Source organism: Pogona vitticeps, chromosome 2 (genome assembly GCF_051106095.1).
Source record: "Pogona vitticeps strain Pit_001003342236 chromosome 2, PviZW2.1, whole genome shotgun sequence".
Taxonomy (NCBI): domain Eukaryota; kingdom Metazoa; phylum Chordata; class Lepidosauria; order Squamata; family Agamidae; genus Pogona; species Pogona vitticeps.
Genome location: NC_135784.1, coordinates 84,680,875 through 84,698,912, shown reverse-complemented (window position 1 = coordinate 84,698,912; position 18,038 = coordinate 84,680,875). Strand labels below are relative to the sequence as shown.

At 41.4% G+C, this 18,038-nt stretch overlaps 1 protein-coding gene across 2 annotated transcripts in view; it reads left to right on the top strand.

Annotated features, from left to right (window-relative positions):
• Positions 1–18,038, top strand: part of DAG1 (dystroglycan 1) — an 89,225-nt gene that overhangs the window by 38,539 nt on the left and 32,648 nt on the right. For both annotated transcript variants that reach the window (XM_072989881.2, XM_020789828.3), the window contains exon 2: positions 2,010–2,401. In XM_072989881.2, the coding sequence (XP_072845982.2) occupies positions 2,123–2,401 (279 nt within the window). In that variant the 5' untranslated portion in view covers positions 2,010–2,122. The remainder of the gene's footprint in view (positions 1–2,009; positions 2,402–18,038) is intronic.

Genomic DNA, 18,038 nt, shown 5'->3' with positions numbered 1-18,038 from the left:
GTGGTGAAGGCTTCTGGGAGTTGTAGTCCAAGAACATCTGGAGGCCCAAGGTTGGGGACCACTGCTGTAGTTTATCAAATGTGCATGGAACAGTGTGTTCATGTAAATTATAATGATGAGACTACTAAATATAATATAAGAATATACATTCAGAACTTTTAAAAGATATCCACCTCCGAGATATGTTCCACTTATTGAAAGCAACCATTCTGGAAGACCTAAAATGAAGTATCTGGCCTTCTGCCATTACTGTAAACTAATCTGAATTTTAGAATATTCTATAATTTATATAAATACAGGTAAGGTCTGACAGATATCAAATATTTGTGTGTTGCATTATGTATCTGGCTTTCTTTATAAACATTGAAATATATTTGAAATGCCTGCAGTGCCAAAAGAAGTGGGAGGATGGCATGACTTAAGAGAGATAGGTACTGAGCAGATACTTGTACTCATCTAGTAACTATAGGACCAAGGCTGAATGCCTGGCTACTTTGCACAGATGCAGGAAGTTTGTAGTTGTGTGGATGTCTGGAGGTTCAGCATTTTGGGCACATTCTCTTAAAGCAGGAAGTAGCTAATTTGGTGGAAGGTTCCTGCATAACATACCTGTCAAAATAAATAAATATGTGCACTTCTCTTGTACATCATGGAGTTTTCAGTCAAGAAACACTAGATACAGAGACTCTCACCCCCTCTGGATTGAAAAAATAAAATAGTAGGAATGGGAGGTGAGGGCTCAGATAGCAGGGGTAGGAGTAGATGTATGTTCATCTTCTTCCCTTAATGATTGTTCAGTCATTCTGAACACATGGAAATTCCGTGCTTCTGTGTGTTTTTCTAAAAGGCAGGTGGTTTCGTTGTTACTTGTCCAGTGCTTCTACCACTTTTGCTTATTGTTGTGTTACAGTAAGGACAAGGGGATAGGGAAATGCACTTAACACCAGAAAACATTTAATACAGCAGCAGTTCTTAAGCTAAAGTATATACAGGGGTGCCCCACATAGCGACGATAATCCGTTCCAAAAAAATCGTCGCTATGTGGATTCGTCGCTATGCGGGGCAAAAAAGCCCATAGGAATGCATTAAACCACGTTTAATGTGTTCCTGTGGGCTGTAAACTCACCGCTGTGTGGAAGTCCTCCATGCGGCCGCCATTTTCGCTGCCCGGTAAGCGAGGAAAGGGCGCGAAAACGCTGCGGGCGGCCATTTTAATTACCCGATGGCCATTTTGGAACCGCCGATCAGCTGTTCCAAAAACATCGCTATGCGAAAATTGGTAAGCGAAACGCTTACCGATCATCGCAAAGCAATGTTTTCCCATTTAAAACATTGCTATGCGATCACAAAAAGGATCGCAAAAAAACATCGCTAAGTGGATTCGTCGTTAAACGAATCGCTCGTTATGCGGGGCACCACTGTATATAAGTAATTGGGCAAGGCTAACTCCACATAAGAGCAATATATAAATTTAGCAAAATCAATGTGGATGGAAGTTTTTTAATTTTTATTTATTTATTTATTTATTTATTTATTTATTTATTTATTTATTTATTTATTTATTTATTTATTTATTTATTTATTTATTTATTTATTTATTTATTTATTTAATACCCCACCCATTTAGACGTCTACTCTGGGTGGCTTACAATAAAATAGCATAAAAGCAATGAAAACAGCAATTTAAGCAAAAATAATATCACTCAAGATGGGAAGAAAAAGCTCAAATGAAAAATGGAAGAGTTTCATCTATGCCTCAGATGGGAACATCAATCTGTAATTGGACAGAAGTTGTAGGATTTGAGCCCCTCTGCAGGGAGAAAGGCAAAGCAGAATTCAGTCAATCAGATACATAAATAAATACATTGTAAACACCAGGCAGCAAATGCTTTTTAGACAGCTTGGATTCAGTCAAACTGTTTCTGCTAGCCAGCTGACACACATTAATCAAATACTGTCATAATGAAGGTTGCACTCACTGATTGATTTTTCATGTGTTCCCCTTTCAGGTACCAAGACTGGCAACAATGAATCTGGAGTGAGGAACTTGTGACTCCACAATTCTGTGTGCTAGGCCCTGAATCTTCTTTTTTTGGCTTAAAACAGTGTACGTGGAGAGAGAATGACTCTTGGATTTGTACAGCTGTCCCCACTACTGGGGAGGACTTTGCTGGTGCTCATGGTGACCACTTCTGTTAAGTGCCATTGGCCCAGTGAGGCCTCAGACGTTGTACGGGACTGGGAAAACCAGTTAGAGGCCTCAATGCATTCGGTGCTTTCAGACCTCCGAGAGAGTGCGCCCGCAGTGGTGGGGATTCCAGACAGCTCCGCTGTAGTCGGTCGCTCCTTCAGAGTCACCATCCCAACAGATCTAATAGCTTCCAACGGAGAGGTTATCCAGGTGAGAACTTGGAATTATAATCTCATATGCCATCTCTTCTTCTTCTGTCTCTTGCCAGTCATAGGGTGGCAGTGTGTAGAAAATTATAGGTTTACCTCCATACCCAAAGGACACTGAAGAACAGGCAGTTATATTTTTCAGTTTTCCTAATTGTGAAATCTGAGTGGGCTTGTTTTGGAAGCTGCAACTTTAACGAGGGTTAGGGAATTCATAACAGACTTGCTCCATCCCAGCAACTTGTCCTAGATCTAGCATTTTTAGTTTTTTTCCCTCTTTCTCTTTCTGTTGCACTGCTTTTTTTTTTCTTACCTGAAGTATGTACCATGGTGTAAGTCTTGATGTACCAGTGTTGCAAAGGATTGAGGGACTGGTGGTTTTTTTTGGGAGGCACCTTGTACAGACCCTGGTGGACAGAGGGACTACCAGTGCCCAATCCCTTGTAGTTCCTATTGGGCTCAGCCATTATCACCAGCTTCTTCTGTCTTCTTGACAGGAACAAAGTGGCTGACAGCCTTCATTCTCCATTTGTAAGAACTTGGGTTTCTTAGGAAAAGCTCCAAGAATTCTAGATGAGACAATTCCTGGTAAATTCTGAGGGCTGAGATGCAAGAAATATAAAAATTCCGTGCATACTGTTTAGCTCACCTGGGTGTATTTGTACTGTCACTAAACTGTCAGAAAAATAGCTCTTATGTCAGCTGTTCTACATGCAAAAGGTTAAGGCTGCAGCAGAAAGATTATGAGTTATTGGTGAAGTACAAATGGTTTTCCAGAGCATAAATAAGGACACCTTCTATAATTCTCCTTCTTGTCCACCCTGGCCTCCAATGAATTGACCTCATGCCATTCCCTTGTGAATAGCCTCTGGAGGCCACATGCTGGGGTGTGCATGGTTGGAGCCAGCACTGGATGGTGCATGTGCAAAAGGTCCCATTTCTGTCTCTGTTTCCATCACTGCCTGTTCCCTTGCCTCTACCACCCCATCTTCTCTTCCCCCATATAGCAAGCAGGCTGTTAGTGAAAAGACAATTCACTCTTACAGAATTCTGAACTGTGTCAGCTTGCAGAGGATTTGAAAGTACAACGAGAGCTGCACATTGGGGAAGAAGAAGAAGAAAAAAGCAAAGTGTGAATGAAGTGACTAGTTACACAGGGATTATGAGATTATATATGAAATGTGTGGGTTTCTTAACACGGATGTTTAGTGAAACTTTGTGAGTGCCCGTTGATGGACTTTTTTTTCCAGCTGAGAACATTCAACAGTGCTGAGCATTTTTTGCCCTGTGCCTACGAAGTGTGTTGCAGTCTGCTGGTCAGCTTTCAAGACAAGTTGATAACAAGATATTTCATTTGTTCCTTTTCTTGTTTTTCTGTATCTTAAGATATATCAAAGGTATGGTTACTGCAGGTTTATCTGTGTAGGTCATTTCGAGCTGTCTAGTTCTAAGATGATGATTATGTGGGAGAGTTACTTTGCTAGCAACATTTGTCACATAATATGTTCATAGAAAGCCAGATGGGTTTTGTCTTACACCCTGAAGGTCAGAAGAAAGTGATAGGTACTGATAATTACTAATAGGCATGAATCTGCTGGTAATCTGTTAAGTGATTTCCAAGCTGTAAAAGAAAAGTCACTTCTCTTTCTCTTTTAGGCTGTTTTAATGTTCTGCATCTTTCAGATGGAATGAATTAGACAAATGGCAGAGGTGCTAATCTTGTGTAACCTCAGGGGATTCGCAAGATATGTAGAACTAAAGACCCAAGTGTTGGTGTAGGGTAAAAGTGGGTTAAGAAGCTTTTCATGCTCACCTGATTTCTGGGTAACCCTCTTTTCAAATGAAGGGAAATCCTGTCCTATTTGCTAGCTACTGGTACACCTAGAAAAACATTGTATGCAATTGGTGTTATACAGAATTCTTAGGATTTCAAAGGAGGGCTGCTGAGATTTACTAACAGTTATAACCTGTAATCTGCCTCTGAATTTTATTTGGTAGTTTGATTAGAAATCAGAATATAGTAGTCTGCCTTTTTTAAACAGAGGTATGAACACACTGTTCAGCTTAAAGATTCAAGGGGCATCAAAGTCCTCCACGATCTTTGACTTACTGTTTTGTCTTTTTATTCTGATTTCTGACTGACATTTCTGCCTCTGTTAGATTAACTATAACTACTTTGAGCATGTGAATGTTCTAATCCCCACAACTCATGTGATAGGTTAACCCTTTAAAAATTCAGAAATGCCTTCAGTTCTTTATAGTTTTCTTTGCTGATATGCCTAGATTTTTGAGAAGAGTGAGCATTACAAGTGGATTCATTATTCCAAGTCTGTAAGCTAGCTCACAGAAGTCTCAGAATATGCTGCTCTTCCAACCAACACACACCTAGTACTAATCAGTATATAAAAATTCCCAAACCTAGCCTTGCTTCAACATATTGAGGAGTCAGTTCCTAGTGAACAGAGCAAAAAAGTATGAATATTTTGGTGGTTATGACTTAGGGTTGAATATTATTAAGCATTATTAAACAAAATTCTTTTGAATTTTGTAGTCTTTAATAGCAGGTATTTCTAGGACTGATGGAATGCTGGCCTATCTTGATGTGTCCTGTAAACACAATTCAACGTAGAAGTCTGTGTGTGTGTGGGGGGGTGCATTTTCCTTTGGAGCTGGCTTCTTAGGCCACACATTTTCCACTTATTTTTCACCCATTCTGCAATTTACAGATCAAAGGTACAGGGCATACACGTAACTGATGCACAGATGGGGCTATATCAGTGAAAAAAAAATCAAATCCCATTAATTTAATAGGTTCAGTTGGCTCCATTTAAAGGTTGTTTTCTGTGGATGATGGATGAGTTGACAATCAGTATGAGTAAAGCAGCTTTGCATGCTCAAACAGGAGATGTCTTTTTCACAAGTCTGATAACTCACCATCTGCTGGCAAGGCCTTTATTTAACAGGTTTAGTCTTATCTAATATTAAGGAGATTTGTCGGGCAAACAGGATCTGAAGAGTTTTGTTTGTAGAAGCCAAATAGGCTCATTATCAGCTGTGAAAGTGGTCACATGTTCATGGCTCCAGTCTGTCCTGATTAATGTAATAGCTACACTGTGAGAGGCATTCTTCTGGAGCATTCAGATGTGTCAGGGAGTTGCCATTTGTGTTGAATTTTTCTTTTCTGTGCTTGTGTTAAGGAGATTAATACATAGACTTCTAAGTGAACATGAATTCAAGATTAGGGTCACTCTAGTGCAAAGAGCACTTTCTGTGAAAGCGTGATGCTAAAGCAGTGGGAGAAGCAATTGGCAGCCTGCCTGCTTATTAATGGTTTTAAAAATGTGCATGCCTGGGTCTGTGGGAATGCCTGATGCTGCTTGTCACATGCTGTAGTGCTTCAGGTAACACCTCGGGGGCTCCTGGCATAAAAAGGGATCTAGTCATAGAGGCCCTTACTGAGGGGTTCAGGAGAAGATTTCTCTGGTCTTCCACTGATACAGTATATTCTTCTGTGCCTCCTATTATGTGAGATTTAGGCTGCTTGACTTTCAGTAGTGGCTTCCAGATATGGAAGATATGAGTCAATCTGATTCACAAATATTATTATTAATTGCAAACCAATTTAGAGAATGAGAGTTCTGTGTTTCAGCACTATTGCTCATGAATGCCTTCCCATATCATTGCATTTTAAAGGATGAGAAACTATGCAGTGAGCAATAGTATACATCTGAACATGGACTGGATAAAAGTTACTAACTGATGCTTCAGTGCTGATTAGTAGGCAGGCTGAAACATCCATAAGCACCTAGCATATGATACAAATGTTGCCTGATAGATTATTTTTTCCTTGGCTTTTTGCTTGTAAAATGCCCTCTTTCAAAGTTTGATACCCTACCCTTGGCTCTTAACAAACTGAAGTGCAGGGTGCAGGCAATTGGTCATAGTCTGTTGCCCAAGCACATAATATCTAGTTTGAATAGACTAAATGAATTGTTTTAGACTGGCAACATATCCCCATGAAAGGGGCATTTCATTGGACAGTCACTGTTTTGTAGTGACCGCCCATTGACATTGTTGGCATGCTCTCTTGTTGTTCAAGAGAGGAAGTCTTTGTCCTCTGAATAGTTCCTTCATAATAAATAGGGGCACATCTGGGAATGAAGGCATTCCAGTGGGAATGCTAGAATGGTACTAGCGGGAGCATCTGTTCAGACCTTTGCTAAATTACGAACAATGCCCTCTCATAGAGAAGTTGTTTATAATAGACACCAAAGACAAGTGTCTCTTCAAATATGTGTGGCTTCAACATCTTTAAAATGAGTCTGGCCTCAGTTTGGTATGTATAATGTATAATTTTAGGCAGGATGGATAAAAATCAATGATTTTAATTATTTTTTAAAATCAAATTGATTGTACTTAAAATGATTTTTAAAAATGTAAATAATTAAAAAAAACAATTTTTATTTAAAAAATAAATAAATACACTGCTTTTAGTTGCTCATTATTCAATGTTTCCAGATTCACGAAGCCCCTGATGTGAATGTATTGAGTTGATCTGAAATAAAAAACTAGTTGAAGGTATTATGGAATTAGTATGTCTGTCTGAGCATCATAGTTCCCTCTAGAGCGGTTGTTCTCAAACTGGGGTCCCCAGATGTTCTTGGACTGCAATTTGCAGAAGCCTTCACCACTTACTGTGCTGGCCAGGATTTCTAGAAGTTGTAGTTCAAGAACATCTCTGGATCCAGGTTTGATAACCACTGCTCTAGAGAATGGTTTTAATAGGCTGGTGTTGCTGGGTGTTCCCAAAAGTAGATATACTGTTGAATAGAGGATCATGAGCTTACATCTGAGCATTTTTCAGAAAGTTTCCCTCAAAATTGGTGCCTAGTTTAATCCTTATTTTCTCCTTTTTTTTCCAAGATAAGAATCCGTATTGCATCTTTTTCTCTTAAAATTCTGATCTTTGAATTTGCCTCTGTTAAAATCCGCAGTCCAGCTGTGACTAATGGGTCCCAGATGGCTCTTGAGTGCATTGGCTTGAGGTTTTGGCCAGATACAGGGGAATTCTCATTCAAAGCATAATGAATTGATAGAATTCATTGCTGTAAAATGTGATGATGGCTATTACTTTAGCATTTGTAAGAAGACAATTAAGATTCAACTCAGGGATGATAGCTCCCTCAATTAATATTAGAATTGGATACAGACTATCTGATAACCAAATTGAAGGACAAATTGGGATGGTTGGGTGTCATGCGGCTTGACCTTTTCTGTGAGTGTCAGAGCATTTGGCTAGCCAGTGTTGGAAACTGGAATTATATGAACCTTTACCCTTATCGAGCAATGCTTCTAAAGAAGAGTTAATATAGCCGTCTCAGAACTCTGGAAAAAATTCTTAATCCAGTTTTCATCACTGTAAATGTTCTCTATAATGCTAATGTATTCAGATACATAAAAAAAATTCAGCACTCAAAGTTCTTTGGTATTGTCAAGATTTCTGTTAGTCAGAAAGCTTTGTTTTAATGCACCAAAAATATCATTTTGTATTGTCTCTTTCTTGGCTACAGGAGGTTTTCAAGAAATTTGTTTCAAAGGAGTTGTTGGTATTCCTATGTCTGTATGTCTTTAAAAATACTTTTTGGCATGACAACTCTAAAATCCCCCAGTCTTCATGCCCAGTAGCTGTGTCAGGCAGTTTGGAGATTTCTAGTCCAAAATGTAACTTTTCCAATATATGTTGCACTGAAAACTGAATCTTTCATAGAAGCTGTGTAAAACCCTTTAATATCTCCAAGAAAATTGGAGATATTAAAGGAACATTTTATGCAAAGATGGACATGATAAAGGACAAAAATGGTAGGGACCTCACAGAAGCAGAAGACATCAAGAAGCGGTGGCAAGAATACACAGAGAAATTATACCAGAAAGATCTGGATGTCCCAGACAACCCAGATATTGTGGTTGCTGACCTTGAGCCAGACATCCTGGAGAGTGAAGTCAAGTGGGCCTTAGAAAGCATGGCTAACAACAAGGCCAATGGAGGTGATGGCATTCCAGTCGAACTATTTAAAATCTTAAAAGATGACACTGTTAAGGTGCTACACTCAATATGTCAGCGAGGGGGACGACAGAGGACGAGATGGCTGGACAGTGTCACCGAAGCTACCAACATGAATTTGACCCAACTCCGGGAGGCAGCGGAAGACAGGAGGGCCTGGCGTGCTCTGGTCCATGGGGTCATGAAGAGTCGGACATGACTTAATGACTAAACAACAACAACATGTAAAACTCATCTAAGTAGATCTCAGTTGCCTAGCAATAGACATTGTCTTATTCCAGAGCGGGGTGTATATATAAGGAGTTCTAATATGCTTTAAATGTACTAGGAGTAAGTAGGAAGTTAAGAAACTCAAGCCCACTGACAGAATCACCTGCTGTTGTATTAGATTCTCCTTAAAGTTTTTTAAAAAAATTTAAATGTATACGCTAGGTATGTGCACACATGGATCACTGTGCCAAAGGAGTGAGTTTTTCTGCTTTCCTACCAGTTATCTGTTTATTTTGTGGTGGATGTGGAATTGATTATGTGAATGTCCCATATGCTTTTTAAAAAAATCCTGCTATCATATAGCAGGGATTTTTTTAAAGAAGTACTGAGCTTGTAGAAAAAGCCGACCATTGCCCCCTTTGCTCGCCCTCTTGCCCATCCCCTTGTTCACCTACCCCCTCAGGCACCTTTCCCGGTGCTCTCCCACCCTCACCCCTTGTTTCTTTCCCTCTCATCCTCTTCCCTTCCCTGTCCGTTCTCTCTGCTGCCAACTGGACCCACCTGATAGGAGTGGCAGCAGAAAGCTAGCAGCAGCAGGGTATCCTGAGCGGGACAGCGGCAGCAGGATGAGGACACATACACCACCATTAAAGTTTTGGATTTGGGCTAACATCCATCTGACTTCAGCCCAAATGAAATAAAATAAAAACGAATCCTTCTGCCAGTTTATTCCAGCAGTGGGAACAGGCCTTAAGTGGGAACAGTACAATTGCCTTACTCCATACTCTGTGTGTGTGTGTGTGTGTGTGTGTGTGTGTGTGTGTGTGTGTGTGTGTGCGTGCGCGCGCGCGCGCGTGCGTGCGTGCGTGCGCGTGCACGTGCGCACGCGCGCGCACACACATATTCTTACATATAGTGGCAGCATTTCAATTTTACAGCATATTGTGAGAATGAACTGCATTGAGCCTTCATCTCACATTCATTCCTTCACATTCCCTCACTTAATATTAACTATAGTTTGTTGGACTTAGTGTTTTAGCCAGTAGTTTGAGGAGGAAGAAAAGGAAAAGGAGAGGGTGTGTCTTCACAAGACCAAGGTTCACTTGTGCTGTAGTGTGTAGGCATCCTTCAGTCTCGAGAGAATATGGTAACATGCTCTGAATAGAGGTCTTGAAACAGCCTCTAGTGTGGCTGAGGAGGCCAATACGAGGGTGACATTCCCGTCCACACTGAAGACAAATACAATCTATCCCCTGTTCAGCTCCCTGATTTTGCTGGTTTCAGGATTGCCTCTTTGCCTCAGCCTGCTGAATATGTGCTTCTTCAAATTGGGAGAGGCCGTGCTGCACTGCCTGCCTCCAGGCTGAACGCTCAGATGTCAAGGTTTCCCGTCTGTTGAAGTCCATTTCTAAGGCCTTCAGATCCCATTTGTAGATATCCTTGTATCGCAGCTGAATTATCTCTGGGGCGATTGCCCTGCACTAATTCTCCATACAGGAGATCCTTTGGAATCCGACCATCAGCCATTCTCACGACATGCCCACCAAGCCAACGTAGACGTCGCTGTTTCAGTAATGTATATATGCTAAAAATTCCAGCTCGTTCTAGGACTACTCTATTTGGAACTTTGTCTTGCCAGGTGATACCAAAAATCTGTCGGAGGCAACGCATATGGAACATGTTCAGCTTCCTCTCCTGCCATGCACAAAGGGTCCAGGACTCAGTGCAGTCCAGGAGTGTGCTCAGGACACAGGATGTATAGACCTGGATCTTGGTATATGCCGTCAGCTTCTTATTGAGCCATACTCTCTTTGTGAGTCTAGAGAACATGGTAGCTGCTTTGCCAATGTGTTTATCCAGCTTGACATCTACAGAAAGGGTGTCAGAGATTGTTGAGCCAAGGTACACAAAGTCATGAACAACCTCCATTTCTTGTGTGGAAATGGTAATAGAGAGAGGTGAGTCCACGCCCTGGCCCATGACTTGTGTTTTCTTCAGGCTGATTGTTAGTCCAAAGTCTTGGCAGGCCTTGCTAAAACGATTCATGAGTTGTTGGAGGTCTTCAGCAGAATGGGCAACAATGGCTGCATCATCTGCGAAGAGGAAGTCCCGTATGCATTTCAGTTGGACTTTGGTCCTTAATTTAGAGAGCTTAAAGAGCTTTCCATCTGATCTAGTCTGGAGATAGACACCTTCTGTTGCAGTTCCAAAGGCATGCTTCAGCATGACAGCAAAAAAGATCCCAAAAAGGTTTGGTGCGAGGACACAGCCTTGTTTCACTCCGCTTTGGATGTCAAAGGGATCTGATGTTGAGCCATCAAAAACTACAGTGCCTTTCATTCCCTTGTGATGCTAAGGAGTCAAGGTGGACATCCAATCTTGGGAAGTATTTTAAAAAGGCTGCCCCTGCTAACCAAATAAAAGGCCTTTGTGAGATCTATGAAGGCCACAAAGAGTAGCTGTTGTTGTTCCCTGCATTTTTTTCTGCAACTGTCTGAGGGAGAATACCATGTCAGTGGTGGATCTGTTAGCTCCACACTGTGATTCTGGATAGACTATCTGCAAGCACCTGGAGCCTCTTCAGCACAACACGGGCGAACAGCTTCCCTACGATGCTATGAAGAGAGATGCCACTGTAGTTATTGCAGTCAACCTGTCTCCTTTGTTCTTGTACAGTGTGATGATGTTTGCATCCTTCATGTCCTGTGGTACACCACCTTCCCTCCAGCAAAGATGAAAGACTTCATACAGTTTGGTGGTGATGATCTCTTTACAGCACTTCAACAGGGATGTTATCCTTTCCAGGTGCCTTGCCAGAGGCAAGGGAATCCAAGGCCGCTTTTATTTCTGCTAAGGTTGGTTCACTGCCCAACTCTTCCAAGACAGGCAGGCACTCAATGTTATTTAATGCTTCTTCAATTACTACATTCTCTCTGGAATATGGCTCAGAGTAGTGCTGCACCCAATGGTCCATCTGCTGTGCTCGGTCCTGGATGATCACGCCTGTAGCAGACTTCAAGGGAGCAGATTTTTTCTGTATTGGACATAAGCGTGCTTGATACCGTCATACATTCCTTTGATGTTACCTGTGTCCGCTGCTATCTGTATCTGAGAGCAGAGTTGAAGCCAGTAATAGTTGGAACATCTCCTAGCAGCTGGTTGGACTTGGCTAGAAGCAGCTCGAAGAGCTTGCAGGTTGTACTTGCTAGGACAGGTTTTGTATGCTGTTAGAGCTCTCCTCTTATCCTCGATGGCTGGCATCAACTCCTCCGAATGGGCTTCGAACCAATTGGCCATCTTTTTTGTCTTCTTGCCAAAGGTGGACAGGGCAGTGTTATACACAGCGTTCTTGAAATGTTCCCATAATTCAGGTGTAAATACTATTTATTTATATTTATTCACCAAAATGTTTTTATGGTAATTAATAACACAAGAGTAAGCCCATTGAATCACTGGCAGTTTGATGACTCAACTTCTCCGGAAGTTCCATTGATTCAAAGTGGCCTACTCTGACTGTGACTTACTATACTAAACAAAGTTGCAGTTAAAGGTAAGCTCATTTCAATCAATAGAAGATACAGAGGAGCTGACTTATCAAATCCAATTAATTCAATGGGCTTATTTTTGTCCAGTTTATTATGCTAAGCAACAGGATTCTGACCATTATATAATATTTCTAGACCTTCTTTCATCCATATGGGTACCAGGATGGCATACTGAAGTAATTAAAACAATTACAAATTCCAACTATTACAAAACAAAGATAAGATCAAAAAACAATTAAACAGTGTCACCCAGTCTTAATAAACTTAGGTAAACAGAATGGCCTGGCAGCAAAATAATTGTGGTACTGGTGCCATTCACACCTCCAATGAAAGGAGAGTTAATTATGGTTAGAATTACAGTGCTAGCATCCATAATACCAGATTTGAGTTCTATAGGACAAATGTTTTCACTGTGAATGTAAACTTTGGGGCAGAGTTTAGGAACCTTTGGTCCTCCAGATGTTGATTGACTCCAGTTCCCATCAGTTCTAGCTAAGATGAAATAGGTATTTTATTAGTATCCAAGGGTTCCCACACCTCCAGAACAACAATAATGACTTACATGGTGGGCAGATGAATTCAGATCCATCCAGGTGGTAAGACCGTTGGAACTCAGCTGCAGAGTCAGGATATTAGGAAATTTTCAGGCACTTGTTGACAATCATTCTCTGCCTCCTAAATGGCTTTGTGGTGGTTGTATAACTCCCAACTTTTCCTAAATCGTAGTCATTGAATTCTAAGTACAGATTACTTTTTCTTGCCATGAGTCACAGGAACAATATCTTCCTTGAAAATGTCTTCAGATGTGCTTGCTTGTAATTGTACCAAAATAATTGAAAACAAAAGCAGGCTTTCTCTTCATATGTGAGGATATATTTCTGTCTTGTCTGAAATGGCAGAGTTCAGAAACTTACTGTTAATAGCGGGCAGGCAAAACCAAACTGAAGAATGTTTCCAAATGAAATGCTTCAGCATTTTAAGTTTAGTAGAGCATTAATATGTGGCAATTGAAAAGTACCGTATTTTTCCGTTTATAAGAAGACCCGATATATAAGATGAGACCACCCCCCTTTTCTAATCCCAAATTAGAAAATTTCCTAAACCCGGTCTTAGCAAAAGGAAGGGAGAAGCAGTGGTCAAAGGGCTCCCCGATCCCTTTCACCACTGATTTTCCCTTTCTTTTGCTAAGCCACAGGGCTTAGCAAAAGGATGGGAGAAGCGGGGATGAAAGGGCTGCATGATCACTGAGCCCACAACCAGTGGCGGAGGCAGCAGCCACAGCAGCAGGAGGAGGGAGAGACGAAGGCAAAGAAGCAGCCGGGCTCAGCCGCTTCTCGCTGCGGCCCATTGACTGCTGCTGCTGCCACCACCCAAATACAAGGAGATGATCACTGGAGGAGGGGCGATCTGGTGGCAGCAGTCAGTGGGCAGCAGCGAGAGGTGGCTGAGCCTGGCTGCTTCTTTGCCTCAGTCTCTGCCTCCTGCTGCTGCCTTCCGTGTATAAAATGACCTTCAGTTTTTCCTGTAATTATTTTGGGAAAAAGTGTTGTTTTATACACGGGAAAATACGGTAGTTCACTTACTGTACAGGTCATCTAATCCAAATATCCTAAATGGCCTATATCATGCCGCACCTGCAGCATCTACTTTTTGCCAATGCCCTCCAACTGCTTTTCACTATAGTGCTTTGGGGAGACTCCTGCAAAAGTCAGGGGACAGACTGTGAAACCCCTCTGTCTCTAGCACCGTAACATGCACGGACATGTTTAGAGCTTTGGCAGTACTTAGAGTGATATTCCATTGTTCTTTTGAATTCAGTCCCCAAACTTGAACAGCAGCGGCGCTAGTTTGGGAATTGGAATAAAAGCTACAATCATAGACAAACTTATTTTCCCACTTCACAATAAAATTAAGCACTCTGAATACTGGCAGACTATATTTTAGAGCTTATCATTCCGTGTTCATCCCAGTGTTTTGGGCTACGTCGTACTGTGTTACCCTTTACAAAAGAAAATAGCTATAGCCCTATGATGAAGTTACTCTTTCCATGTAATTAAGATACACACAGAGCCAGTCCTTATGGATAGGCACTGCTGCCTTGTGTCAGGCCGGCCTTGATCCCCCACATTTTTCAGACAATGGGGGGTTGCTTTAAGAAGAAATCTGATGAGTACATACAGGGTCTCCCTGTCATTTGGGAACTCAGATCATTCAGGAATCTCAGTTATGAGGAGATGCCACTCATTACTAATAAGTCCGCAAGGGCTAACAGGGCAAGGTCAACACACAAACAGATCTGTTCTTGGGTTTTTTGTTTTAGCCTTTTTAAAAACCCCACTCTTCATCTGATACTGCTTACAAAATGGTTTACCTAAGTCACATACAGATCTGTGAAACTATGATGGATACACATTAAAAATCCAGAAAATTAAATTTACAAAGCATAATTGATTTTTTTAAAAAAATTTTAGAATAGTATATAAAAGATAAAGGTTCCCCTTGACAATTTTTGTCCAGTCGTGTTCGACTCTAGAGGGCGGTGCTCATCCCCGTTTCCAAGCCGTAGAGCCAGCGTTTGTCCGAAGACAATCTTCCTTGGTCACATGGCCAATGCGACTTAGACACGGAACGCTGTTACCTTCCCACCGAAGTGGTCCCTATTTATCTACTTGCATTTGCATGCTTTCGAACCGCTAGGTTGGCGGGAAGAATAGTATATACTCAGGGCTTTTAAAGGTTGCATCTTTAGTCCTGAAATAAACAATACCAGGCAAACCTTTCTGTGAAGGACATACAGTATAAACACAGAGTACAGCAACTGGAAAGTTCCTGTCTTCAATTGTACTACCTGTCTTTCTCTAGCACACAGGAGAGGGGACATAAGAGTGGGCATCTCTGGGAGGTCAGTCTTGCTGACAATTAGATTCATAGAGGATATGATGGTCATAGAGATTGCCACTGACGTATGCTTGGAAGTGGTTGATAGCCAGTGTAGCTGTTTCAAAACTAGTATGTTGTGCTCAGTGCAGCTAAGAATTGTTATATCAGAGAAGAAATTATGTTGGTTACAAGTGTACAAACAGTTCAACAGTATAGCTGTCGCAGCTCAGGGGTTAAACAGTATTTCATGAGGGGGAGTTCACTAGATTGCAGAGGGACAAAAGCAGAATCATGTCTAAGAAGGCCAAAATGCCTGGCACTGTTTGTTGTGACTGATTTAAATTGGCCTTTTACAGGCTGAGTGCTGCCAGTTTTCCCTCCAGTTAATTCTTTTATGGCTTGAAAATATATTTTAAAAATGCAAAACTTTTCCATGGGTCCATTTTCTTGTTTTGGAAGGACTGTGGTTTTTTTTTTTTAAACTTACCGGCTTGTGCCCACAGCTATAATTTTTCAAAGAAATAGTAGTGAGCTTTTAACACATTCTCAAAGGCAACAGGCAGTAAGAGCTGCTGCATGTAAGGCATCTAAGAAACCTAGATCCTTAGGAGTAAAGTGACTTGACCACCTTTCCTTTGAGGTACATTTCTTTTTCTGTCCTCTTTTATCTACCCATCTCTAGTCATCTTTAGCTTACATGTCTTTCTACTCCAAAATGGCATTGGGGTAATTTCAAAACACAGGTGTCTTTTTAAAAAAATAAGCCTCCTGACTTTGTTCTAAAGTATTTTCTGGGTTTGAATTTGTGCCTGAAACAAATCTTGCTCCAATGCACGTGACTCATGCATCATCACCAATTGCTAGCAAAGCTTTCTCTTGTTAAGATAAACATTCAGAATCCATAGACTTCCATGCAACATTTGTGGACACTAACAAAATAACAGTTATTTTATGTGTACATACAGTGGCTTTAGAAGCACAAGTGTAGTGTTAGCTTATGGTGTAATCCTAACTAAGCAAAGATGGCTGAAGTCTAGCTAATATGACAATGGGCAGGCTGAGACTATGCTAAATCCAAACATCTCCCAGCCTTGAGATATTGGAAATTGCTTAGGACTACAGTGGCCCTAGCCTTAATTTGTGTTAGCATGGAGACTGTGGCTCTGGACTAAAAGGGGTTTACATCTAGTGTAACTCAGCTCTTTCCATTTTCTGCTCCTTCTGATTCTTTGCTTCAGTGGTGCCTTGATTTACAACCATAATCCGTTCCAGAAGATGGACGTAACTTGAAATGGTTGTAAGCTGAAGCACCATTTCCCATAGGAATGCATTGAATTATGATTAATCCATTCCAGACAAAAAAAATCACTGCAAAAAAACACAGCCAACAACACTGCAAGCCCCATTGGAATGCAATGAGGCTGAAAAATAATCCAAAATACCCACACACAGCCAGCTAGCCCCATCGGAACGCGATGGGGCTGGGAAAAAAATCACACACACGCATGAACGCACACACACACACACACACACACACAGCTAGCCCCATCGGAACGTGATGGGGCTGGGAAAAGAAAATCAGAACCCCCCCACACACAACCAGCCCCATTGGAACACAATGGGGCTGAAAAAACACACACACCAAAAACAAAACAAAACAAAATTTACAGCACAGAAACATAACCCCCCAAACCCACCCTGCAAAATCCTGATGTACTCACCCAGAAGCAGAAAGCAGCACCAGGCAGTCCGAAGCCTCTATGCAAACACACGCACACTAACTGTTGGGATGAAAGAGTTACAAAGAAGCTCTTCGCTGACCAACGGTTAGCACTGTAATTTGAATTCCCCGCCTTTTTTTCCTGCCTCTTTTGTTTGCAACTCGAAGCTCTGGCCACAAGTCAAAGCAAAATTTTATGGCTGGAGCTGGTGGCAACTTGAAGTGGTCATATGTCAGGATGTTCATAAGTCAAGGCACCTCTGCATCTGCTTTCAGTCACTGTAGGAGTTGTGCAGGTCAGCAGATGTGACATGAGGTTGCACTAGAACAGCAACAGTTGTGCTGGCACAAGAGGCTTCTGCTCATTCCTCACTGGTGATGGCTAGCATATCTTTGCATTTGGATTGCACTGGTATAAACCTTACTATTGTCATAATAATTTCTATTTTCTTATTTACACAAATTTTGAATTGTGTAATGGTGGCACCATATGACAATAAAGAAAATGAATCATAGAATAATTGAGTTGGAGGGGGTCTATAAGGCCATCGAGTCCAACCCCCTGCTCAAGGCAAAAAAACAAATCAAAGCAGATCTGACAGAGGACTGTCCAATTTTCTCTTGAGTGGCTCCAGTGTTGGAGCACTCACCACCTTCCTAGGTAATTGGATCCATTGTCATGCTGCTCTAACAGTTAAGATGCTTAAGTACACTGCACTATTTTAATGTATCTACAGTGGGGTCTTGACTTACGAACGGCCCGAGTTACAAACATTTTGACTTACGAACCGCTCTCATAGGAAAATATTGACTTGACTTACGTACTTAGATTTGCGTTACGAACTGAAAAAAACCCATGTGGGAGGCAGGGAAAGTGCAAAATTTGAACTTTCGGTTAACTGTTGGCCAGTGAAAAGGGTGCCTGTCTGCTTCCTCACTCCTCCCAGCGTTTAGAGAGTGAATTGGGAGACAGTCTTCGGACTGCCTGGTACTGCCTGGACTGTATTTTCCTGCCTTCCCTGAACCTTTCTTGACCTAAGAAAAAAAGAAACAAAATATCCCCCTCTAGTGGTCGAAGGTGGAATAGCAGCTTCCCATTAGTTTCTATGGACGGGAAAGAACAGATACGGATCAAATGGTTTTCAATGCATTCCTATGGGAAATGCAGATTTGACCTGTGAACTTTTTGACTTGAGAACCTCCTTCCAATACGGATTAAGTTCTC